The sequence below is a fragment of the Equus przewalskii genome, chromosome 7 (assembly GCF_037783145.1).
Source record: "Equus przewalskii isolate Varuska chromosome 7, EquPr2, whole genome shotgun sequence".
In the NCBI taxonomy this organism is placed as follows: domain Eukaryota; kingdom Metazoa; phylum Chordata; class Mammalia; order Perissodactyla; family Equidae; genus Equus; species Equus przewalskii.
The window spans coordinates 27848374-27875288 of record NC_091837.1 but is presented as its reverse complement, the minus strand read 5'-3'; the positions used below and the strand labels follow the sequence as shown (position 1 = coordinate 27875288).

At 48.6% G+C, this 26915-nt stretch overlaps 1 protein-coding gene across 2 annotated transcripts in view; it reads right to left on the bottom strand.

Moving 5' to 3' along the window:
* LOC103554537 (transmembrane protein 132C) overlaps nucleotides 1–26915 on the bottom strand; it is a 347380-nt gene that overhangs the window by 51990 nt on the left and 268475 nt on the right. For both annotated transcript variants that reach the window (XM_070627296.1, XM_070627295.1), the window contains one exon: nucleotides 19817–20000. In XM_070627296.1, coding sequence (XP_070483397.1) covers nucleotides 19817–20000 — 184 coding nt within the window. The remainder of the gene's footprint in view (nucleotides 1–19816; nucleotides 20001–26915) is intronic.

Here is a 26915-nt window from a genome sequence, read left to right as displayed (position 1 = left end):
CCATCATCACCATCATCATCATCACCACCATCACCACCATCATCACCATCATCATCACCATCATCACCATCACCACCATCATCACCATCATCACCATCATCATCACCACCATCACCATCATCACCACCATCACCATCACCATCATCACTATCATCACCATCATCACCATCATCATCACCATCATCATCACCATCACCATCATCACCATCATCACCACCATCACCATCATCATCACCATCACCATCATCACCATCATCACCACCATCACCATCATCATCACCATCACCATCATCACCATCACCACCATCATCACCATCACCATCATCACCATCATCACTATCATCACCATCATCACCATCATCATCACCATCACCATCATCACCATCACCACCACTATCACCATCATCACCATCATCACCACCATCACCATCATCACCATCATCACTATCATCACCACCATCACCATCATCACCATCATCACCATCATCACCACCATCACCATCATCATCACCACCATCACCACCGTCACCACCGTCACCACCATCACCATCATCACCACCATCACCATCATCACCACCATCACCATCATCACTTTCATAATCATTCACCTTGTCCTCTGCCTTCCTTTACTGTAAATATTTTCCAATATAAGGTGTGATAGTGAAGAAGATACACACTGGAGTTAGATTTGAGTTCAAACCCAGTTCGCACCCTTTCCATGCCGTGCAACATGGGCATGTTAGCTATGCCGTTGGGCCTCAGTGCCCTCACCCCTACACTGAAGACAATGCAGGCTCAGATGCTGCTGGCACAGCTGTTCTGGGGATGAAATAACGACTATGAAGCACTTAGCACCATGCCAGCACTCAATAAGTGCTAATTATTATTATCATGGAAATGAATCTCGACATGATTCAGCAGATTTTGGTTTCCCAGATTCACCAAACCAGGGCAGCTCTGATTTCTGGAAATGCTTGCTGGTTTTTGCCTCTGACTCTCTGGTTGGGTTCCCTAGGACGACGCAACCACATTTTCAGGGGGTACTGGTGGTGTTTGCCCCGAAGGAGGACTTCCTGTGGCCGATACTGACATATAAGAAACAAGACCGAACATGGGAAAGTATTTTATGAACTGTAGAGTGCTGAGAACATGTCAGGGAAGGCGGTTTGGATTTAGTGTTTAGCCTTTGGCCACTCACAGAACCAAGAAGGCATCCACTCCAGCTCTTCACCCCAATCTCTACGCAGAACTGAGGACAAAACCCCCAAGCCAGGCCTCCCACGCAGAGCTGAAGCTTCTGGGGGTTTTGCAGGAAATGAAGGCGCTCTCATGTTTCCCATGGGGTCCCTCTGTAGGAAACTCATTTTATAAGTGATCTCGATTAAAATTAGCCCCTGAATTGCTGGTGACATTTGGTTTGCTGACTCTGGAAGTCGCAGAGTCCCTCCCTAGACACGGAAGCCTGCAGAGAAATCGGGTCACGAGAGGCAGATATTCACCGTGAATTTCACAAAGTTCTGTTCCAGGAATTTCCACTCTGCCAACCGTGGGATCCAACTGGGACGTTTGTACTGGGGAGGCCTCATTTTCTTTGCTGTTTCCCAGAAGCAGGATTGTATGGTAAGGAGAGGGGCCCAGGGGAGACAGCTGAAAAAATGAGACACTTTAAAAATTAAAAAAAAAAAAAATCATTCCAAGAATGATTTGGAAACAGTTGCAGTAAAAAACCCCAAAACCTTAGACTATAACTACGGCCTCCGAGCTGGTCTCTCAGCTTCCAGAGCGGTGACAGGGAAGAAGAATGAAGTCACACAGACCAAGGTTGAAATCCTGCGGCTGTGACTTACAAGCTGTGTGATCTTAGGCAAGTGACTTTGCCCCACTGAGCCTCGACTTCCTCATCTGCAAAGTGGGAGTGATAATTCCTGCCTCATGGAGTTTTTGAAATGACTTCCGGAGACCCTGTCTGTGAAATGCTGAGCAGGCGGGAAGCACTCCAAGATGTGAGTTACCATTGGTGTAGGGTCGCGGAGTATGGGAACGTTTGCCAATAACGTTTTGGGAAAGTCAACAAAAGGAGGGTGAAAGCACCTCAAAAAATGAAACTCAGGCTACCAGATGATCCAGCAATCCCAGTTCTGCATTTATATCCCAAAGAACTGAAATCAGGATCTTGAAGAGACGTTGGTATCTTATGCTCATAGCAGCAGTATTCACAAGAGGCAAGATGTGGAGACAACGCAGATTCCACGACAGACAGATGAGTAAAGAAAACGTGGTGTAAACACACAATAGAATAGTCGTCGGCCTTAAAAAAGAAGGAAGTCCTGCCATTTGCGACAACGTGGAAGAACCTGGAGGACATTGTCCTCAGTGAAGTGAGCCAGTCACAGAGGGACAAATACTGTGTGACTCCACTTACGAGGCATCGAAACGAGTCAAAGTCATAGAAAAAGAGACTGGAATGGTGGCTGCCAGGGGCTGGGGGGGGAGGAATGGGGAGATGTCGTCCAGCTGCTACAAAGTGTCTGTTGAATAGACGAGGGGGTTCTGGGGATCCGCTGAGCATCATGGTGCCTGGAGTTAACAGGACGGTGAAGACGTCGGAGGAGGCTAGACCTCAGGTTGTGTTCTCACCACAAGGAAAACCGAAACGAAGACACAAAGGACACAAGGAAACTTCGAGAGGTGACAGGCATGTTTGTGACCTTGACTGGGCGATGGTTTCCAGGGCATATGCATGTGTCCAAACTCAGGAAATTGGATACATTAAATACATGCAGTTTTTCTTCTTTGTACATCTATTATGCCTCACTAAAGCTATTTTTTCTTAAAAAAAAAAAAAAAAAAGGAGAATGACAGGAATCCTGAGCATCCCAAGGGCTCAGGAGAAGTGACGGAGATTGACTCCCTGCGGGTGAGTAGAAGGATGGAGCCGAGATGGGGAGGTCAGTGGGGGGAGTGGGGTTCCGGGGGCATCGGGAAGTGGCTGAACCCTCCTTTTGGGGCTTCATGAATGCACAGTGTCCTCAGCTGTGGACCTGGCCACAATGCGTGGGCAGAGGGCAACTCCCACGGGGGCAGGATTTGGGGCAGAGAGGTGGCATGGCAGCATTGCACCCTGTGTAGACGGCACCCACCCGGTCGGTCAGCCATGGCGGCTCGGAAGTTCTCTGTAGACTCAGAAACCGAATGACAAGCTGCTGAGGGCTCTTACAATGTCCTGCCACAGCCCTGCGAGGCACAGTCACGCTGCGGGCTGCCTTTCGTTAATGGAGATCTGTTTCAGGGTCCGTGGGTCACCTGGTAGCAGGTGGCCCCTCAAAGGGAAAACTGGAACTCTCCCCTGTGAGTGTTTGGAAGGCAAAGACGCACTTTTCAATAAAATCAATGAATGTGCTGATTTTGACCTTTTTAAACTCTGTGACAAAATCCAGATGGAGGCCAAAAAAAAAAAAAATCTCATTTCATCTAGCTGTTCTTGTATTAATTTATAAAGCAAAATACTAAGATTAATTCTCATTCAAATCTGCCGCCACCTACGGTTCCGGAAAATGAAATTCCAGTAATGATTTCCTTTCGTTTTCCCTTTCACGGATGTTCAGGACGCACGGGCTCTGGCCTGGGCGATTTCTGCACTTGTGTGCAGTGGGGATGCTGTGAGCGTCTGGGAAACGTTCTTTCTCTCCCGGCACAGGAGACAAGGTGGTACCCTAGAGAGCTGGTTACTTACAGTGTCTTAACATCCTGTAAGCATGTATCTGAGGTAACAGTCACGTTTGTCAGGGAATTTTAGGTCTGATTACAGTGAGAGATTTAAACTACTTGTTCTGAGTGACCCCCCTCACTTCTCACGTTCGTGAGCGACGTGTACGCCCGTACCAGCCCGGCCTCTGTCAGCAAGGGAGGACTGCGTGATGCTACGCCTGCCGGACAGTCGTGCTTGGAAAGGAATCCTGTCCTGCTCGTGTCCTTGTTCTCTAATAAATCCACTCTTTTCAAGGCGCCTTCAGAAGGAAAGGAAGTGAAAGGCACACCACAAATCTCAAGCCACTAATGACAGTCACTTTAGCCTCTAACACAGTCAGGGCAGAAAGCAAAGTCCTTGGTTTGGTGCTGAAACCTAAAAGGGGATGAAAGGAAAACTAACGAAGAAACAAACATTAGATAGAGGAAAGTGGGTTTTACTTGGTTTGCAGATACATTCAGGCAGGGCTGCCAAGTACAGTTGGGCAGGCTTTGCACTGCACAAGGGCTCCACATTCACATGGCAGACATCACCGATTTTCTGATAGAGGGAAGTTGAGTGCCTTATGGAAGGGCATCTCTTTTTCTAATTTGCATGGAGACACAACTTGGGCCAGTGGTTTGCACCTTCCCTCAGGACATCATGAATGTCAGAATGGAAGTGCACAGACATTTTCACAGCTATCTATCCTAAGACAGAGAGGTAGTGGTTCCTAAATCCAGCCCAGCCTTGTTACGTTTCGATCTCATTAAACAAGGGCATGTCAATTCATGTAGCATGTAGGCAGGAACCTTGATTATTTTGTTCACGCCTTAAACTTGAAGTCTAGAACATTCACTTGGCACACTGCGGACATCCAATAAATATTAGTTCAGTGCATGAGCTGATAGGTCATTCTGCACATGAAGCTATGACTACAGTTAGTTGCACCAATTTTTTGGTTCCTAAGACCAACGGATAACTCCTATCCTTTAAAAGTTTGAGAAAGCCATACTGTTAGATATGGAGTTTCTATTACCAGATCCACAATCTAGTGTTAGCTTGACATCTGCCCTTAGCTGTTGTCCCGTTGCCTTGGGAGTATTCATCACTATTCATGAATTTTTGGGGGAAGGTCACATGAAGGAGTGAATAATAAGCTCCACCAGCAAGAGGATTCTAGATGGAGAGGTAAATAAATGCTCACGGATAACTCACACATTTGTAAAGAACCGTTTGTCAGGAAGACTAGATTTCAGGGTGAGAATGTGGGATTAGTCTCTCCCTAAACATCTCTTCTTATGCCTAGTATTCAGTTCTGCCAGCCCCACTCCCCAGGCCAGGGATTCCCAAACGCTTGGTCTCGGGATCCCTTTAGAGTCTTAAAAATGACTGAGGCCCCTAAAGGACTTTTGCCCATTTAGGTTACACCTATCGGTATTTATCGTATTAGAAATTAAAACCAGAAGGCTTAGAGACTCCAAATTTCAAAAGCACACGTTCCCTTGGCTGTTAGAGCAAGGATCATCTCCTGCCTCTGTGCACTTGTGACAGGAAGAGTGAAGAAGGCAAATCACATCACGCATCTTGGAGAGGCAGCCCCTCCAAATGGCCCCCCGTGATCCTTGCCCCGGTGGTCACGCCCTGTGTGATCCTCTCCCAGGCTGAGTCAGAGATGGGGGCTGGAACCATAGAACACAGCAGAACCGACGGTGTGAGACTGCGGGGGCCGACATAAAAGGCTCAGCAGCTCCCTCCTCAGTCTCTGGGGAGCCAGCCACCACGCTGTGAGGCCCTCTGGACAGGAAGCCACTTGCCAGCCATGGAGTGAGCACCTCAGAGGAGGCCCCTCCGGCCCCAGTCACATCTTCAGACATGCAGCCCCGGCCAACATCCTGACCCCCAAATCGTGAAAGACCCTGAGACAGAACCCCCGCGCAGCAGACTGGTCCTGAATTCCTGGCCCTTTCCTGCTATTTTAAGCCACTGCATCTTGGGGTAAATTGTTATGCAACAAGAGATAACTACAACAGTATTATGAAAATAGTTTCCATCACAGGCTCCCTGAAAGGGTCTAGGGGTTCCCGGGGGACAAGGGCACATAGGATTGAAGGAGATGAATTCCATCAAGATCTGAGGACGGGAGAAGCCTCTGACCAGAAAAATGAATGAAAGGCAACACGGCTAAACGCTGAGGGGGCTGCCCTGGCTGGACTAGTTCCTCGATCCTGCGCACGCCTGAGGGGCGCGGAGAAGACTTCCACTGCCCTCCGGCTCTTTAGAGCCCAGAGGCTCCTACTCCGTTATCTGCTCATTTTCATAGTCTTAGGGGAAAAAAACACTCCTGTTTTTCTACTCATCGGTAATTAAGGGCACAATTCCACCAGATGTGTTGGGGCAGAAATTTGCATAATATTAATGAACTTGAGTACTTACTTGAAGAGCAAAAGAACATTAATAAAGTCTGTACGGATCAACAAACAACAGGAATTCGCTCCTTCATAGTAAATAAGGCATTTTATTATGAATGTGGAGGAGCTAATTAATTAATACTACTGTTCCTATTGCTACTCACAAAATAGCAATGGCCAACATTTATCCAGCATCTAATACGTGCCAGGCACCATTCTAAGGGCTTCAGAAATATTAACTGATTTAATTGTCACCACAACCTGATGAGGTAGGGACTATCATTATCTCCATTTCCTTTTTGCTGAGGAAGACTGGCCCTGAGCTAACATCCGTGCCCATCTTCCTCTACTTAAATGTAGGACGCCTACCACAGCATGGCTTGCCAAATGGTGCCATGACCGCATCCGGGATCCGAACTGGCAAACCCCCGGCCACCGAAGCAGAACGTGTGCACTTAACCACTGCACCACCAGGCCGGCCCCTCATTATCTCCATTTTGCAGGTGAGGAAACTGAGGCACAAAGAGGGTAAGTGACTTGCCAGTGAGCACACAGCTCCAAAGGTAGTGGATCTGGGATTGGGAACCAGGCAGTTGCCAAGGTCTATGCCGTTAGCCTCTGAATGATCCCTTATTCCGTCTTCACAACACCCCACACGAGGTGGCCAGGGAAGAATTTAGGTCAAGAGGAGGAAGGTTGGTGGCTGTGGAAGCCAGATGCTTAGCTCAGGTTGGGGCTCTTACTCCATGGAGAGTAGTGAACCACAAACCAAGGCTGCAGAAGCAGACCCCCGCCCAGGCTGTCTGGAAAGCCAGGACAATGGGCATCTGTTGGGTTTCATCTGCTAAGCCCCCGATGGTCCTTTCCCCATTCCCCCTCCAATACCTTGTGGTTCCTTTCGGACCTGGCTTTCTTCTGGGGCACACACACCGTGCTTGGCCAATCATAGTCAGTGTGGTTGCCTCAAAAATGGCATGTCAACACAAGCTAGGCCCAGGGTGAGGTCTGAGACTTGCTGGACCTCTTGGGAAAAAGGCAGATTTCCTCCCGGGGAGGCTAAATTACCTGGATGGAAGCCTGCAGACAGAAAACCCTTTGGGAAACCCTGCCTGAGAGGGAAGCCTGCAGATAGAAAAGCAGAACTGAGGAAAAGAGACAAATGCCTGGAAAGGTTATTTGAGCACCTGGATCCAACCGTGCCTGAAGTCTTATTGACAATCTAGTGATTAATCCAGTTGAGTTTGGTTCTTGACAGCTGCTCCAGAATTGTGCTGATAAAACTCAAGGAATTCAAAGATCTTCTATTATGCTTTTTCTTGAGTTTAATATACCAGATCATATACAGTATGAAAGAAAAATGTAGCCCCAACATTGGAGGGTCCCATAAGAACTACACTGGGGGTTGAACAGATGAAGGACAATGCAGAGAGAGGCTGTGTCTCACAGTGGGGCTGGAGCAGAATCTGGACCTGTATTTCCAACATCGTCCCCTGCATCATCATCATCTATATCCCCATCCAATGGAGGAGCCTCTAAGCGCATGTGGCTACTGGCATTAAATTAATTAAAATTGGGTAAAGTTAAAAATTCCATTCCTCTGTTGCTCTGGCCAATTTTAAGTGCTCAATGACCCCATGTGGCAGGTGGTTCCCATACTGAACAATTCCCACACTGGACTGGGTAGATATGGGACATCGTTACAGAAAGTTCCATGGGATGACATTGCTTTACAAGTTTCTAAACATGAACCTTTCCTTCCCAGGCTGTAACTGAACTTCTATAACATTCAGGAACATGTAGAAGGCATATACGTCATCATCACTCATTCATTCACTGTGGGTATGTGTGGACCCTCCGCTACGTGCTGAGCACCTTCTGGAAGTTGAGGCCACGCAGTGAACAAGCCTGAGAACCTGCAGACGCGGAGATGAGCGGCCAGAGGGGAGATGGACGACCGATGGGTCAACAGATACACACGTGACATCACGTCTGGTAGAGACGGGGGCTGCCAGGGGACATGGAGCAGAGAAAGGGGAAGCCCTTCCATCCGGGGCCGTGGTCCTGAGTGTGGTCCTGGACCAGCAGCGTCCGTGTCACCCGGAGCTGGTTAGAGATGCAAATTCTCGGGCCCCACACCCCCCTCCTGAACCCTAACTCCGGGTGGGGCCGGCCAGCCGTGTGTTAACCAGTCCTCCAGGCGACGCTGACCGTCCTGAAGTTTGAGAACCACTGAAACAGTGCAATCCGCCCTCCTCTTCGTCCTCAACTTGCTTTTTCATTCTCAAGATTTATTAACAATAGCTGAACAAAGAACCCTGCGTAGCACTTGAACTCTATTCTCCTTTGAAAAATGAATGGATAATGCTGTAAAACAGGTCTCCACACACAGAATATCTGCGAGGGAGACTGCAATGGCTCCAGAGAATCCATTACGTCCACATGGACGCGTAGTCTGTGTGTTCCTGCAAAATATTTCCTCTTCCTTCCTGTGTGACAATTCCTTAGAATGAATTATCAATTCATTCACAGATCGACGTCTATCGTGTTTGAGGTGCTGACACAGTTAGGGGGCTGTGGAATAAAGGCTGACAATTCTTTCACATTGGCCGCAGCACCGCTGGTAAGACACCAAACAACCAGGGTGATGCGTCTTCCTTCAGGCTCCACAAGCTTAGGGAACAGGTGTTCATGGAGCGAGTTCCATTCGGGAGGAGCCATGCTAGGCACTGGTGACCCCATGACGGAAAAGACAACAGTTCCTCCCCTCGAGGAGCTTATGCTTGTGGGGTGACTCATTCACTCATTCATTCATTGAACAGCTCCTTATTAGCACCCACGGTGCACCAGGACAGTGGTGCTAATAAGGAGTGGTCCCTGTCTTCACGGAGCTAACATCCCAGTGGGGAAATTCAGACAGTGAAGCTATAAATAAATATGCAATTTTCTGTCATGTTCTGAAAGAGAATCAAGGGGCTCAGGGCATGGAGAAGGACCCGGCTGTGGTTCTAGACTAGGTGGTTGAGGTTGCTAGAGAAGATTTAAGCAAGAACCTGCATATGGTGAGGAAAACACAGTATGGATCTGGGGAGAGGCTCTAGGCACAGGAGACAGCATGTGCAAAGGTCCTGGGGCTGGAGGGCAGTGGAAGGGGAGGTGAGAAGTTCAATGGATCAGAGAGCAGCCGTGGGCCAGGCATTGAGGGCCATCCGGGTGCTGGTGAGGCTCATCGCACTTATTTTTCTTTTTTAAGTGCAACGGGGAGTTGTCAGAAGGATGAGATCCCCGAGGAGAGAGATCCGGTCAGGTTCTCAGTGTGGGGAATGGGCCGTCGGGGTCAGGACAAAAGCAGGGAGACCAGCCAAGAGCTGATGGTGGCTCGGACGAGGCTCCTGGCCGGGAAGGTGGGAGGCCTGGCTGCCTCTGAGATCTGTTTGAGAGACAAGACGACGCAGACGGGTGGGCGCCACGTGAGCGTGCGCGGCAGCAGGAGGGGAGCAGGCGGGGGCGAATTCTGCGCCCACGGATTCTCGCTGCGGCAGCGTTTCACTGGCCGCTTGGAGCCTGCGGGAGGCTGGCTGTTGTCCTGTCCAGTAGTCTCGGGCCCTGCTCGGCTTCCTTCCCCTGGCGCTGCCAGGACCCAGCAGCCCTGGACGGGGCGCCGGGGCCTGGGGAGCTGGCCGTGCAGCGGGAGCGTGTCCGGGCTGCGCACCCGCCGTCTCAGCTCCGAGGCGGCGCGAACAGGCGAGCCAGGCGCGCGGGGCACTTGCAGTGGGAGCGGCCGGGCGATCCTCGGAGCCGGCCCGCAGGGGCAGGGGCTTGACGTCCGCGCTCTGCTGTTCCCCAGCCTGGACACAGCCGGCCCGCGGCAGACGTTTGATGCAAGATGGAAAGAATAGAAGGGGGGAGACTCGAGGCTAGCATGAACTAGAGACGACATCCCAGCTGTCACGGGGCCAGCACGCCAGAGTGGAGGGGGCCAGGGAGGCAGGCAATAAATACGTAAAATCATAGAAACATAAGAAAGAGAATGTCAGGGAACGATAAAACAATCATTTGATCAGATAGGACGGAACGAAGGAATGGTAACAGATAGCCTGGGGGCGCAGGAGGCCGCCGTGGGTACCATCAGGAGCTACGGGCGGACGAGGGTCGGAGGAGACCCTCACGGGAGGACGTGGCGCAGGGCCTGGAGTGCTGGGGAGGAGCCAGGCCTGCGGGTCTCCGGGAGGAGGACAGGCGGGGACCAGGATGCTGGGGGGGCGGGGCTCGGCAGCAGCTAAACGATGCCTGGCATACAGTAGGGGCTTAATAAGGAGAGCTCACCATGGTGCGTCCCTTCTCCCCGCAGGCTGGGGCGGGGCGGGTGTGAGGATTTACTTCTCCTTTTAGCCTGTTTTTGTATCACAGGCGGCTCTCACTGGCTGGCGAGGTGGAGGAATCCCTTCTCCGAATAAAGGTTTGAAATGCACAAAATAAAACATGCAGGCTTACAAAGGAAACCAACTGTGCTGACACACAGTTATCACAGTATAAAAACATCCCATTTCAGATAGAGTAATACGCGTGCTTCCGCGTTGCTGCACTGAGAAGCGACACGTGGAGCTGGCTGTGATAACCACCACCGGTTCACGCTGGTGAAGAGTGGACACGGCAGCTCGAGGCCTCGCGGACGGCGACTGGATACGAAACCTGCGACGCGGCTCAGTGCGGGCTGCTCGTCCTTTTGGGGCTTGGGATGTGAGTTCACAGTGGGAGGGAACGCCGAGCTTCCCCTCCAGGTTACTGACAATGAAGGTGCAAGGTTCCCGGTTCAGGTTCCTGGACCTGTGCGACTCTCGGTGGTTCCCCAAGGGACTACGGAGCCCTGCAGGGACACTGTGACATTTTTATCTCCTGGTCTTCTGTTTGCACAAATGTAGGGTCAGTTCCTAGTGAACAGCATTTCCCTTTAAATATAAATAGAGGTTTAACGCGGAGTTCATTTAATGCAAAGCAGCTGGCGTTTCCTGAAGGCTTACTTGGCACCAAGCAAGGGGTTCTGGGGACATTTAATTCTCAAAACGGTCCTAGGAGTCTGGTATTATTTTTTATTATCATTTACAGATGAGGGAACTGAGGCACAGAGAGATCAAGCCACTTGTCCAAGGTCACACAGCCATTCGGAGGAAGAGCTAGGATTCGCACCAACACCGTTGGCTCCTGAGGCTGAGTTCCCAATTCCTACACTATTGTCTAGTGAGAGAAAAGATTAAGGAAACGGTAGACTCAGCAGTGAGCGGCCAAGCCCAAAAGAGAGGCTGGTGCAAAGGGCTGGCAGCTGCTGGACGCTGCGGGGTGGGGCTCCTCTCTTGGGCACCCCTCCTCCATCACATGGGGCTCCTGCCGACGTGCAGGGTGAGGAGGAAGCCTCTGCGCACCTGAGTCGTGCCTGCTGACTCTCCTGTCGTAGCATCACTCTTTCACACCACCTGCGTGTTCTCCATCTTCATCCCTCATCTCAATGAAGTGACACAGTCTTTAAAATTAGAACACGGTTTTCAGTAAAGTACGTAAAGTCATGGAAAGTACAAACTTAGAGGAGACCTGAGCCATCCCTCACTTTCACCCTTCCTTGCACTGATGGGGAAGCTCAAGTTCAGATAACACGGATCCTGGTGCCGACGACAGCAATCATCGCTCACCGTTTTTGAGCATCTGCTTTGTGGCAGGCGATGGGCAAGGTATCAATTATTGGATAATTAATCCGTAACCCTGAAAACATTACTACCAAATCAAAACGGCTTCGTATACGTCATAGATTTGCTTTTCAGACAGAAATCTGTGCCGTAGAGTTGGAGGGAGGGATATTTTAAAATTTAATTCCAAAGTAAATCTCCAGCTGTGACAAGGAAACACTTATTCTGCCCATAGAGTTATTTTTCAACCGAGCAAACATTTTTCAATTCCCCCAGAGCATCAAAGCCATCCTTAAAATACTCTTAGAGAATTGCAAAAGTAAAATTTTCAAGTTGGAGATGGACCATGGACATTGAGGTAGGATGTTTCTGGAAAACAATAAAACATTATTTTTCCATTTTCTTTTTAAAAACAATATTCTCCCATCCCCGTCAAAGGAGAGGCCCCCCAGCTCTTTGAAACGCCTGCCTTCACCTTCCAGAACCCGGAGGATATCACCCGCATGCTTCCCTAGGGACCCCAAAGCGGGGTTAAGCCATCTGTCACTTGTAGATTGACAAGCGGATCCAACAGCATCTCTGTGATGCCGCAGACCTGCTCACGCACACTCAGTTCCCCACGCCTGGCTCTCTGGATTTAGCAACAGGAAGGAATGCAGAAAAGTATCGACGGGAGGCCACTGGGTATAAAACTCAGACTATGGGCTTCAGGTACCTCAATGAGATGCCTTAATGTCACCCCTCAGTGTTGAGTCTGTGAAGCACGGAAGAAAGATGACCCTTTGGTGATCAGGACTGCTTCCTGACTATGTCTGTCCAATCGTGGTGGGTTCTCTCGGAGGGAGAACCTAGAGGGAGCATGCAGCACATACTCCTCAGGTACCCCTCAGGGTCCTGGCTGGAAACAGATGGCCCACTCAAAGGGGTTGACTTGGGGAGAGTGGAATGGCAGAGCTGCGGGCAGGATCAGAGGAAGTAGCCAGGGCGGGTGCAGCACCCAGACACTGATCCCCGCTGGGAGCTGTTAGGGGTCCTAGGCCTATAGCCAAGGGAAGGCAGCCCAGTTACTGGAACCAGACAGCAGAAGCACTGCAAACAGACTCCCTGGCAGGATGGGAGCTGTAGGCAGAGGACCACGCCCCCGGCAGACCATCCCCTGGGCTGGAAGATGGGGCTGCAGTAGTGTTCTGGGGCTGCTGGAACAAAGCACCACACCTGGGCCGCTTAAAACACCACAATGTCGTCCCAGGATTCTGCAGGCTGGAATCCAAAACCAAGGTGTCAGCAGGGCCACGCTCCCTCTGAAGCCCCTCGGCGAGAACCTTTCTTTCTTCCTCTTGGATTCTGCAGGTTGCTGGAAATCCTCGGCGTTCCTTGGCTTGTAGAGACACCACTCCCATCTCTGCCTCCATCCTCACATGGCCTTCTTCCCTGCGTCTCCTCCACGTCCAATCCCTCTCCTTACGAGGATGTTGGATCTAGGACCTCATCTGAACTTAATCACATTTGCAAAGACCTTATTTCCAAATGAGGTCACATTCACAGGCACGGAGGTGGAGGATGGGGGGTTAGGACGTCCACATATCTTTCGGAGAGGACACAATGGAACCCACTACAGGAGCCTGTCTCTCTCCACTCTGTCCAGTCACCTCTGGTGCCTCCCCCTGGCCAAACCCACCAGAAGCCAGGGCGCGAGGGAGGCTGGGGGCTGCGGTCCAGAGCAGGGCGGGGCAGGGCAGACAAGGAGGGGAACTGCTGACCCCTGTGTCCCCACCACCCTCTCCTGCTGCACGCTTCCCCCGGGGCCCCCAGGGATCTCTCAGACCTTAATGAATCTCCACGACACCCCAGAGAGGATTAAGGATTAAGATCATCATTTTGCAGGCTTCAGAACAAGGAGCAGTCTCTCCTTTAAACAGCTCTAGTGACGGCCACTTTATTTGCAATTTGATTTTATGCAGAGAGATAGGGACACATTCTAAGAATTTTGAAAGCTTTATATAAGAAAAGACCCCAAGTTACCACTGTTTTGCAGGGGTCAGGGGAAATGATTTCATCTTAAGTTTGCAAAGGTGAAAAATGATAACCTTTCGAAACTTCAATATTCCAGGAAAGTCTCACCACCTCCCAGGAAATTCAATCCGGGATCAAGTCAGTCAGTCCTGAAGCAAAGGGCCTCTTCCCACAACTGCTGAAATTAGGGGTTCAGCCTTCTCTAGACTAGGCAGAAATTATTTTATTTTATTTTTTTGGTGAGGAAGATTGTCGCTGAGCTAACATCTGGGCCAGTCCTCCTCTATTTTGTATGTGGGATGCCACCAAAGCATGGCTGATGAGTGGTGTGTAGGTCTGTGATCGGGATCTGAACCTGCGAACCCCAGGCCCCCAAAAAGGAGCATGCGAACTTAAGCACTATGCCACAGGACTGGCCCCTAGCTTTTTATTTTTAAGTAAAGTCTAGGGAGAAACTCTGAGACACTAACAGAATTAGAAACCAGTTACACTCCACCCCCTTGCCAGCATTATTCGCTTTCACAGCAACATCTTATCATTTTTTTTTCATTACCTGGTCTTATCTTATGAAGCATTTACCAGGCTGCTGTCTGTTGGCCTCCAGAATGTAGACCCCATGAGGCCAAGTCTTGTTGTTTGCTGCTGCTTTCTCAGGATCGACTACAGTGAATAGCCACACAGCCTGCACATCCTGAGCTCAGCTTACGGTGGAATGGATTCTGTGGCCCCTTTCATTCTTGAAAAGACATCAGCCCGCTGCCAACATGCAGAAACTGCCACGGGGGGGTCTGTGCCTGGTCGATGATCGTGGGGCTTCACCTTGTGATGTGAATACTTTTTCTTACATCAAAGAAGAGCTGAACCCCGAGAACCAAAGATGCTCCTTCATCTCGTAGTCCGTGCTGCCCACAGGCACCCCTGGACAGCCCTCGGGCCTCAGAACACTCCCTCTCCTCGCCCAGCGTAAAGTGGGTGCAGCGAGGGCCCCGGGTCTGGGGCAGGGACAGAGGGGAGGGAGATGCTTGAAGGCCCTAGAGCTGGAACCTGGAGCTTTCCTGCCTCCACACCAGCCTGAAGGGGCTAGCAATGGCCGCTTTGTGGGTCTGTGTTCTCCACATGGAATAGTGCCGGGGGACAGTGTGATTCTGGTGGCTCCTGCCTCGACGGGTCACTTGGTGGGAGAGTTAAGACACTTTCCTCTGCTCAGTCCATCTCGTGTACTCGTCGGAGTTGGGAGCGGCCGCTGGGGGAGAGGTCAGCCTGCTGGGATGGCTGGGTTCACAGCTTTCTCCCCAGATTTAAGAAGGGGTTTGAGAAGGTCTGATTTTAAGGTGAGAACTTCCCCAATATGCTAATCCTGTCTTATGTTTCTGAAGTTTGTTTTCCTTTAGAATGAGCAACAATTGGGGGAATTAATTTCTTCAAGGATGTAACCATTGGACTTACTGGCTGACAACAGGTAAACTAAGGATTCGCTTCTTGCTCCGTTTTTTTCTTTTAATTTCTCATCTCCTAGTCAAACTCCAGTTTTATTTGCTACTTACTTCCAAGAAAAGTTTATGTTTTGGCTGCTTATAAGTGTAGTAAAGCTCATTCTAGAAAAACCTTTGAAAATACAGAAAATAAGAGAATGGAAGTTCCTCTAAACCGTCTCATGTCTTATCGACCTTTCAGTAAAGTTCCCAGTTTTTCACATTGCTTGGCAGAGTTGAGGTCAAATTGTACATTCCAGGGGACGCAAGATGACGCCATCACACGAGAACCTGCGCCCAGCAGTCAGGACTGCCGTCTCGGCCCCGTGCAGAAATGGGAGCCAATCAGTGACCTTTTGGATGAAGCCAGTTTGCATTCACTTACAGTCACTTGCAAACAAAAGGATTCTGGGTACGATATAAGTAGTCATTTCATTTTACCTTAAAGGCATTATGAAAATATAATAACCACAATAATAATATATTGCTTCAAAGAGGGCTCTCTTGTCCCTTGAAAAGTGTGGCCAAAATAATATCTCATATCCTTATAAAGATTTTACTTTACTAAGTATCTGAGTGTCTTATCTTCTTGAAATAGCTAGGACAGTAACCAGGCACCTATACCCTAGAACTGATGCTGATGTCTACGACACGGGTCCACAAACATTGTCTCCAAAGGGCCAAACAGAAAGTGTTTAGGGTTTATGAACCAAGAGGCAAAATTGAGCATATTAACAAGCTACTTATACAACCGTTTAAAATGTAGCTATTTGAAAATGCAAAAGACATTCTTGGCTCGCATGGTGTACAAATACAGGTAGCAGATGGATTTGGTCCATGGGCTATAGATTGTTGATGCCCATTCTAGGACAGGAAAAGTCAAGAGGAAACATTCTCCAACCTCTAAGCATTAACAAATCTTTGTGGTAGGTAATACGTCCTGTGGTGGACATCTGTTGTGTCTGACCAGCATCCATTCCCCACTCTGTCATTGGAAGCCAGGTTTTCCCATCATGCACCATGCTCACCAGCTCTCAGTCTGATTCCACACCTGCTCTGCGGGGACATGTTCCCCAGGCCTGGCCAATCAGAGCATCACACCCTTTTGGCTTCAGTGATTGGCTTCAGGTTGGGCACATGACCCAAGCCAAGCCAATCAGTTCTAATCAGAGACAGTCCCGGAGATTTGATTGAGCAATTGGCAAGGAGGCTTTCCCTCTTCCTGTCAGACATGCTGCTGTGAAAATATCAGCATGGCACTGCCAGGGGCCACCTTGGGGACAGAGCCTCCTGCACAGTGACTCCAACCACAAGGCACACAGAGAAGAGAGAGGAAGAGAAACCACCTTCCACGATGACATCATTTGCACTCCTGGACCCTTGGTACTCAACATATGGTCTGCAGACCATAAGCACTGGCATAACTCAGAATCTTTAAAAAATACCTAACCCAGACCTCCCAAATGAGAATCTGCACCTAAGAAACATCTTCCGGTGATCTGTATGCACATTAAAGTTTAAGAAACACTTTTCTAGACTTTTAAGCTACATGAGGCAAATTTAAACTGGGTTGGGTTTGTAGGCTTTATAACTCAATGAGTTCTGATTGATCTATTTCCTGGAATCCATAAGGCAGTTCAGTCAAGTAGTATGTTTGCTTATAAGTTCTTATCAATGCAGGCTAACAACAGGAGCAGAAGAGCAACGACATTGTAAGTCAGACTGAGCGCATGGGTGCTACTCAACTTCTACCCTTGGTTGCCCAGTGGAATCACCCAGGGATCTTCTAAAAATCACTGGCACTCACTTTCCACCTCCAGCAATCTTTATTTAATTTGTGAGGAGTGGGGCCCAAATAACAATAATTTCTAAAACCCTCCTAGATGATTCAAATGTATGGCCAGGATTGAGAAATAGCTTTTAGTTCTTCCATAGCAGAGTTTGGTAAGCTTTCTCTGAAAAGGGCTGAGAGTAAATATTTTATTTTATTGTTGAGGAAGATTTGCCCTGGGCCAACATCTGTGGCCAATCTTTCTCCTTTTTCACTTGAGGAAGACTAGCCCTGAGCTAACATCTGTGCCAATCTTCCTCTATTTTGTATGTGAGACGCCACCACAGCATGGTTGATGAGTGGTGTAGATCCATGCTCGGGATCTGAACCTACGAAGCTGGGCCACCAAGCAGAGCACGCAAACTTAACCACTACGCTACAGAGCCACGGCCCCAGAGAGTAAATACTCTAAGCCTTGTGGACCATACAGTATCTACAGCAACTACTCAACTCCTCGTCTTTGGAGGGAAAGTGACCGGTTCATAAATGAGCAGGCGTGGCTGTGTTCCGACGAAACTTTACTCGCAAAAACAAGATAGGCTGGTTTGGCCCCAGGGTCACAGTCCGCTGATCCTGGCTGTATGGAATGGCTTCGTTATTTGAATGGGGAATTTCAATCTCCTTGCACATCAGGTGCAGGGAGGGGCCATCTGTTGTGTCTGCTGCCCAGTGTCCCTCCATACCTTTTCTAGTGAATCCACCCTGAAGTGTCTTTTTGAAAACCTCCCTCCTTTCCTCTCAAACTCATGTGGTTTGTGGGGTTGATGCATCTCTCAGTTTGGGTTTTTGCAGAGGCTAATACAAGCGAGACAAGGACTCCACTGAAAGCGGTTTATTGGGAGCTGCAGGCAACTTCAGTAAGGGAGTAGGGAAGTGAGATGGGGCGGGGAGCAGAGCACCCAAGGGTGCGTGATCCAGCAAGGGACCACTGTGCACTGGAGCTGAATCCCACGGGGGAGATTCAGGGTGCCACGTGGAACTCCTGCGTCAGAGTTAACCCAGGGGAGGGCCGAGGGAGCTGGAATGATTATATGCCGACTCCAGTGAGTCATTGGCTGGGAGTGCTTCTTGGATGGGGGTGTGCTAATTCCTTGGTGCTTCTGTCCTGCTGTGCGGGTGGGAAAGAGGGCTCTGAAAGTCAGACAAAATTCTCAGGCGAATATGTGCTGGTGCTTTGGGTGGAAGAGACCAGGCGTGCCCTGAAGGGGTAAGGTGAGGGGATACGGGGGGCACTGACAGCGTCTATTCCAGTCCACCCCAAGCTCTAGGGGAATGCCCTCCCTGCCACAGTGACTGCTGTGGCCCAATAAGAGTGGTGAGTGGCAATGACACCTTTGTCAGGGATTCTGGAAATGGGCCAAGTGCTCCTCCTGGGCTGGAAGCTTGAACCATTTGGCAGGAGCATTGGCTACCACTTTGCCATCATGAGTAGACTGAGAGTGCAGCCAGGAGAGAGAGCAAAATGCGTCCTGGTGGCAGAGTCTGAGTCCTGATCAGGTGAACATGGAAGGAACCAGGAAGAATCCTGGACTTTCAGTTACACAAGCCAGTGAATTCTCTTTGCCCTTAAACTAGTTTGGGTTGGGTTTTCTGTCACATGTACTCCAAAGAATCCTAATTGATACATTTTTTAACTTGTGGCAGTGAAGCCTGGTTATTCCAAAGCTGAACAGAAATTAATTGTAGACTGTCCATGCCAGGCTCCGTGTCTGTCGGGGAGAATTCTGGCAAAGACACACGAGAATACTCCTCACATGCCTCTGAAACTCCATGCTCTTTGCATCTCTTAGCAGGGGGTGCACAAGGATAGGAATGGCCCTGGAGAACAGTCTCAGGATATGGCCAATGTGGGTGAGTGCCCACAGAGTAAAGTTACAGACTAGCCTCTTACGCTTCCCTCTCTTCCCTGCTCACCACCAGCTCCACAGGGTCTAGAGTTCCTAACACAGGATTGATACACTGTATTTGTGTTGTGTTCTATCTGTGTCAATGATGCGTTGACTGATCATGTAGTGAGGCAGAGACAGTGGTGTTCATGCCCCTCTTCCTCTGTACCCTGTTTCCCAGCCCTCGTGAAATCTGATGGGCCATGGGACTCCTTCTGACCAACAGGATGTGTGTGGAAGTGGCACATGTCACTTCTAGGCCATTGCTGAGAAGAGACTGCATGTGACTCTCTGTCTGTTCCTCAGTCATGGTGACCAAGAAAGCCTCGTGTTCCTGATGTGACAACTACAAGATGATGAGGTATCCATCAGTCTAGGTCTAGCCCCACCATTAAGCTGGGTAGTATAAGCAAGAGTAATTTACGTTGCACCAGGCACCTGAGATTTGTTTGTTTCAGCACATAGCATACTTATCCTGACTGATATACGTGGTGGTCTAAAGTTGCCGTACAAAAAAGGAACAGAAAAAAAAAAGAACTGGAATAGAATTAGAAAAGAAAAAGAAAGCAAATAATAATACATTTGGTATAGAGATATGGCAAATATCATGGAGCTGGAATAAAAGTAACTGAAATTGACAAAGGCTGGATGAATGAAATGTAGCAACTTCCAAGGAGGAGGAAGATGAGAAACTTTTAAAGTAAACAGCCCATAAAACCATTGCAGCAAACATCCTGAGAAAGACAGGAAGGATGCAACCAGACAGCTGAATACAGGCGCATCCCTGATCACACCGCTTACCATGGCTAAGGGAACGATGCCGACCAGGTCCTTCTGGCTGATGAAGATCTCAGACACGGCGATGTCCGTGGTTCCCTTCCGTGGGTATTCAACCTGCCAGGTGATGGGCTGAGTCCCTGAGAGGCTGCTGAAGCTGGCTATCTCGAAGTTCATCTGCACAACCTCATTGAATAGACTGCTGCTTCTGGAAGGGAGCACAAGAAAATAGCCTTAAGCTGCCTGTTCAGTGGAAGGATCCTTCTCTTTGGCTCTCCTCCTCACAATTGTAACTAGACTATAAGGACAAAGAAAACACCTTTCAGGGAACTCACCTGGGACATGGCACCAGCTATAAGTTAGGGACCTGGGTAGCTGGGATGGAGCAGTGCCCGTAAGTTAAGGATCTGGGCAGCGTCTTCAGCTCTGAGCATTAACCAGTGTACGTATTGATGAGTGTTTTGGATTGGTTTTTACCAGCTCTTCAGACAATGAGTTAATAATCCACTTTGCTTCACCCTTGCAGTGTGAACCTGGATGACCTTTGAACTAAATGGACCCCCTTTAAGTTCAATTTCATAGATGTGGCAGATGGTGTAGGCAACTGACTTACCATCTTTCAACCCCTTTCTAGCTTATCCTCCTGTCCTCTAGAGGCTGACAAGTATAAGACAGCATTTCCAGACTCCCTTGCAGCAAGAGGCAGGCTCAAAGCAGATTAGATGCCTCATTTGCGATTAGATGGAGAAGTGGGTTATGAAGCAACAGCTGGGAAGGGAGTTAGGATTTCTGGGCAAACATCATGGTCCTGGTCTTTCTGGGGCGGCTGTGGTGGCGTTTCATGCGTGCAGACCCTCAGCTCACCATGCCAAGCGTCTACCAGTGACGCTTCCACTACAACAGTCCTCTGCAGGGCTGGTCATTTTTCTTGTCTGTATTTTATTCCTGGCTGCCTTATCCCTGGCCATGTAGTAAATAACTTCAGTTCAACGGCTCTCCTGGAGATTCTCTGAACTGCCTACCATCCTTTAATGAAACGTCTTCTGCTCAGAGGGACTAGTTAGCTAAAGGGACTCTGTTGTCTGCAACTAAGAATTCTGACCTAAATTTGAGGTGGGCCCAGACATATGTATTTTTAGCAAGCTTGCCCCACCTATTCCGTTTCTTTGGGAACTACTGACAGTCCAAACTTGTCCATTTTTTAGATGATGAAATTAAGGCCCAGAAAGGGAAATGGCTCACTCACAACCACACAGCTAGTTAGGGACAGAGTCAAGCACAGTGCAGCATCTCTTGATTTCTAGTCCTGTGCTCTGGACGGCATTGTCCTCCAGACAGTTGGTGGTCAAGTGAGAAATCACACAACCAGTTTCTCTAGGACAGGGGTTGGCAAACTACACTGTGAGCCCAGCCCAGCCTGCTGCCTGTTTCTGTAAGCAGCTTCATCAGAACACAGCCTTGCCCACTTGTCTATGTTTCGTGTTACGAGAACATGGTTGAGTAATTGTGTCAGGTGATGGACAGCCTTCAGAGCCCGCAGTACTTTTTATCTGGTCCTTTACAGAAGAAGTTTGCCAACGCTTGTTTTAGGAGGTCAGAGAGGGGAAGTAGGAGGAGGTTTCTGGAGCTGTCGAATCAAAAGAATCGATCTTGGTGGAGACAAGAAGGAAGGACTTTCCAGGCATACGGCTGGGTTTGTAGGGTGGGCCAGGCTTCTGGCAAGACCTTGAAGCCAGGCTGAGGTGCTTCCAATACTTGTCTGTGTGCTAAACATTGCTGTAAGCGGTGGGTCAACAGTTAGCAATATCTCAGCTGGCACCCACTGGGAAAGCGACGGGTGAACTGAGGGGATTTTTCCACAGTACAGCAAGAAAGAAACACCAAAGATGCTTAACAACTGCATCCTAAGCCTGTGCTGGGACCACTGTGAAGAATGGTAGAGAAACCTTCCTTTTTGCTGGGGTGATAATCAGTTAAGGATGCACCCACTCAATTTTGGGGGCCTGCTCAACAGACAGAACGCTAATTCCTCACCCCATCGCCCTCAGCCCTGCTCAGTGAGGGCCAGGAGGTAACAGGAAGGCTGCTGTGCCAACCGAAGCTCTGGGACTCATGAATCTCCCTTACGTCCTCTGGGCTGGAAGAGGGGTCCGGAGAATTGCAATTTATGAGACGCTGGATATCCCTCTGTAGGGAAAATAAATCCGGAGTCTGGAACATCAAGCCATGGTCTGTGCAATCTCAGGAGTGAGTTATTTGCCTTGGAAAATGAGGGAGAAGTGTCTGGCGTCTGGAGTGTTTCCAAACTAAGAGGCGTTCTTGGTCCAGCTGCTAAGGCCTGCAGGGGTGTAAGCCCACTCAACTCAGCTTCTGCAGGTCCTGCCCGCATGCTCCAGCCCAGCCTCTCTCATCACTGGGTGACAGACACTCCTTCATTTCAGGGGGTTTAATCTTGTCCTCCTAGCATGAACACCAAGCCTTGGCATCTCCTGACGTATAGGAGAGCTGGGTACTGGCTGAGCATGCCGGAGATGTCTAGTAGCTGCTTGGCTATTTGATGGACTCTATTCAACGAACAATTCACTTTCCTTAGTCCTGGATCCAGTTGTCCCAACACCCATCGTGGCCCAAAGGGATGCCTACACGGGAATAAGACTAGAGTCTGCAACGTGCCTTCAACCTACGCCATCTTCATTCTCTCACAAAATTCTTTTTTGAGCATCACAACTGCTCACATCACCTCTCTGAGACTCAGCTTCATGGTCTAGAAGATTGAAATAATGCATTCCCATTGTCCAGGGAGGAGCTGGCATGCAGAAGGGGCCAGGGTAACTTCTCTTCCTCAAGCTGTGTCCTCCGCCATAGCAATTATGCTAAAGAAGGGCATTAAGGACGGTGGAATGCCGGACGGACAAGAGAAAAGAGAAGCGGAGTTTTTCTTTCTGGCTTTGAAAGATATTATGTTATCTGATTTTGTGAGTAATGGGGTTACCTTCTAGGATATTCTGCTCCAGTTCACATAAGAATAAAGACAACAAGCTCTTGTGTATAAAATGTTCCCTATGTACCAGGCACTGGACCAGGTTCCATGCATATATTACTCCAAATCCCAATAAAAACCTTCATGGTGGTAATTATGGTTCCCATTTTACACAAGTGCCAGAACAGAGACTTTTCCATATTTCTGTGTCTAGGGAGTGTGTTTGCATCTACTTGGCCTTCACCGGTGGATAGAAGGCAGTGACTGGGCCAGTGTCCACTTGAATCATGCCACAGCCCCCACTTAGATCCCCCCCCCACTTGTGAACCAGTGAAACTTAATCTTGGTTTCAGAATAAAAATTTCACAGTTTGAGGAAAACTCTCCACAGAGCTGTGCAGAATTCTTGGTCAGAGTGACATCAGGGCGAGCGCTGGGTGTGCTGGGGGCACGTGCCTGTTCCGAACGTTGACCTCCACTTGCAGGGAGCTAGAGACCTCAGAGGAAGGGAAGAATCTGCTCTGTGTCCACAGGGACCCTGGAAATGTGTGTGAGAGAACAGGCCAGACACGTGTAACCCAACAGAGAGATGTGCCCTGGGGAGGCCTCGGAATGAAACATTCTGACTCAAGACCAGGAATTCCTCTGGGAAGACACAGAATCGACTTCCTATTTGTTTACTTCTAGGCAGCCATGCCACTTCCTGCTCTGCCTCATTCCCACATGGCCTTTAATTTTTGTCTCCAAAAACTGCATAATGTGATATACCCAAATTAAAGTAAATTAAACCATATTTTGAAACCTCAGACTTTTGTGGAGATGAGGGGAGAAGGCCATATGGCACCAGGGGTCCCTCTCTGTTCATCTAAATGGGTACATCACCACTTCGCTCCTGCCAATGGCTGCCATACGGGAAGGCAGGCCGGTGAGGCTGCGTGGTGACAGGTTTTTCTAGAGAAGCTGGGAATCTGGAGTTTTTCTATAAAATCCCTGGGTTTTTAAACATAAGGACCTGACCCTTTTAGCCATGATGCTGGCTGGCTGGCTGCTGTCTCTGGCTTAGGGAGAGGGCACGCTGTGCTCTGAAGGTGGCGTTTTGTAGAAGTGCTGTGATCTGAGGTGGAAGACGCCTGCCCTGAAGGCAGTGCAGGGTGCTGACTTTCACACTGTGGTTCCCAGGACCCTTAGCGTAAGAAGGGGGTGTGACAGTGGTGGCCATGGGCTGGAGCTGGTCCTCAATACCACTCCTTGTCCCCATATTACTCCAGTTGCAACAAAAGCAGCCCAAGTCTCATATGTTGTAAAGATCGGGTCTCTAAGAAGTATTTTATTCAAAGAATGAAAAAAAAAGGGAAAGGATGAAATGAGAGAAGGAGGTGGGAAGGAAATGAGAGAGGGAAGAAGGGAGGAGGAAACTTAGGGGTTAGAACCAAGACTATAAGCCATGGCTCTTTAAAGTGAACACAGCAGGAGTTATGATTCATGCTGTGGGCTCCCGAACAGACTACCTGGCTTCACCAGGTACTGGCTGGGTAACTCTGGGTATCTCTGCCTCTTTCCCCCTATTTTCAAAATGAGCATGCTAATCCTTCCAATTTCATAGGGTTGATATGAGGATTAAATAAATGAGTGAGTAAGTCTCATGCACTCAGAACAGAGCTTGGGGCTAGCAAACATCAATAAATGTTAGCTGTTCCTGTTTCTAGGAGCACTTAATGCTATACTTATTATCAGTGACTTTAGGTTTGGCTGCCTAAAGCCACCATCAAAACATGCCCTTTCAGGGCTAGTCCAGGAGTCCTGAGAATAAGTCACTAGAGATGCTGATGCTCTGCCATTCATTGCAAACTGGGATCCATTCAGATTGGTACACAGTGCATTTACTCGATCAAGAGATCCTGTCTGTCTCCATCAGACATGACACCATGGTATCATACATTATGCTGGTAGATGGGGACTGAGAAATGAAGAAATCTGTCCGCAATTCTGCCTGTGGTCAGTGCCCTTCTACTGTCTCTGAGCCAGCTGAAATCTTTGCTGAGACTTTGCCTTGAAGGGACCAAGGGCCCCCCCATGCCAGCCTATATGGGACTTGTGATATTGTTGGAGTAATAAAGAGAGGAATTTAAACATTTAAGTGACTCCAGAGAGCGCCCAAGAACCACCACTTGCTAAATCAATAGTGTAGATTTATTGCAGTAACCCTTGAAAGAAATTTTCAAAATTGGCTTTAAAAAAGCTCTTACTCAAAAGCAAATAAATTCCCCCAGTAGTCACAATAAAGTTTGGACCAGTGGAAACCCAATTTACCAAACCTCTTAGCTATTGAACTCTATCTTGTAAGAAAATGGAGTCTGAGAGTGTGTTAAGAAGCCAAAAGGGCTTTACCTCCCCACGATGGTGGGTAAGGGATTTCAGCTCCAAAGTCATCAGCCACTGTTGACAGCTTAATGCCTGCAGAAAGAGATGAGACTAACAAAATGAAGAAATCAAACTCATAATAGGGAATCTGCTCCAGGAGAACAGAATCATTTGGCCCAGGCTTTGTTTTATTCATTCTATTTCATGTGTATTTCATGAAGGCAAAGGACACATACTTCCCCTCTGGGAAGGCTTTGTTAGATAGTCCCATTGACCCCAACGTCAACACTAATGCCCTGCCGATCCCTCAGAGCTCTCCACGGTGCTGAAGCATATCAGTTTGAGCTGTAAGTTGCAAGCAACCGAAAACACTTTGCACTGATTAACAAAGAAAAGGGAATTTAACACATGCCTCAAAATCACTAGGAAGCCCAGAGAAAAAGACGTGGAAAGTAGGTGAGAGCAAAGGAAAGCTACAAACGAGAACCTCGGACAAAACCAGTTCTGGACCGGACATCACTGCTGATTCCAAAACTAATTTTCTCCTGTCCTTGATCCTTTGCATCACTAATCCCACATTCAAAGAGCTGAGTGGGGATATCTGATTGGCTGAGCTGAGCTAATACATCCTAATCCAGTACGTCTGGGCAGTGAGCAAGATCTAGTTTGTCACTGAGGGAGGGACCTCTTTGATCCCTGCTTTCCCAGACCCCAGGACAGAATTCAGGATGTGGGATCGTGGTGAAGGGCAGAGGGAGGAGAAAAGTCATGGAAGGTTGCCTTGTTTCCAGGCACACTTGGATTAGATTATGAGTTTGGACGTCATATAATTTTCTTTCTTCTATCTCAGTCCCCAAAGCCTAAAAATTTATAGGAGCAGGTAAATGTGGAAGGATGTGGAAAGACAGTACTTTACTGCAAATCATATTGATGCCAATGACATTGCTTCAAAGGAGAATTGTAACCCTATGGAAGTAACCTGAACCTTTCCCTCCTATAAAGCAGGAGCTCCCAACCTTGGCTGAATGTTATGGTCACTTGGGGAGAGTAAAAGAAAAACTATTGATACCTGGGTCTACCCTGGACCAACAGAATCAGAATCTCAAGAGGTGCCAGTCAGACCTTAGTATTTTTAAAGCTCAGGTGATTTTAATGTGTTGCCAAGGTTAAGGATTACTGCTACACACAAAAGTGTTCTTTCTCTGTGGTCACCAAGCATTTCGCTTCTAAATTATTATTATTTTTTGCTTCCTGGTGTCTACGCAGCAATTGTATTGGGTAGGTGTTACAAGCAAGCGTTCTGAAATCAGATATACTTGGGTTTGAATTCTGAATTTGCTATTTAGTTGGGGAGGTTATCTTGGGCAAGTCACTTAACCCATTAGTTCTCAACTTTGGTGACAATCTGGAATTATTTGGTGGAGGAACTTTAAAAAATTCTGATGTCTGGGTCCCATCCAAGGGATCTTACTTGGTCTGGAGTAGGACCTAGACATTGGGATTCTTAAGGACTCCCCCCAGGTGATTCTAATATGCAGCAAAGTTTAAGAACCACTAACTTTACCTGTAGAAGAATTGGTTTCTTGATCTATGATAAGCCAACTTCGTGAGGCTGTTGCAAGGATAAATGGTATAATGCGTATGCGGAGCTTACTGCATACCATAGTAACTATCCATCAAGTGGGTAGCTCTTACTATTGCTACAATTATTTCTCCTGTTCAATAACCTCGCAGGAATTGCATACCTTTGTCTTCCTAAGGCCATGTGTCCTGGGATTTGCTG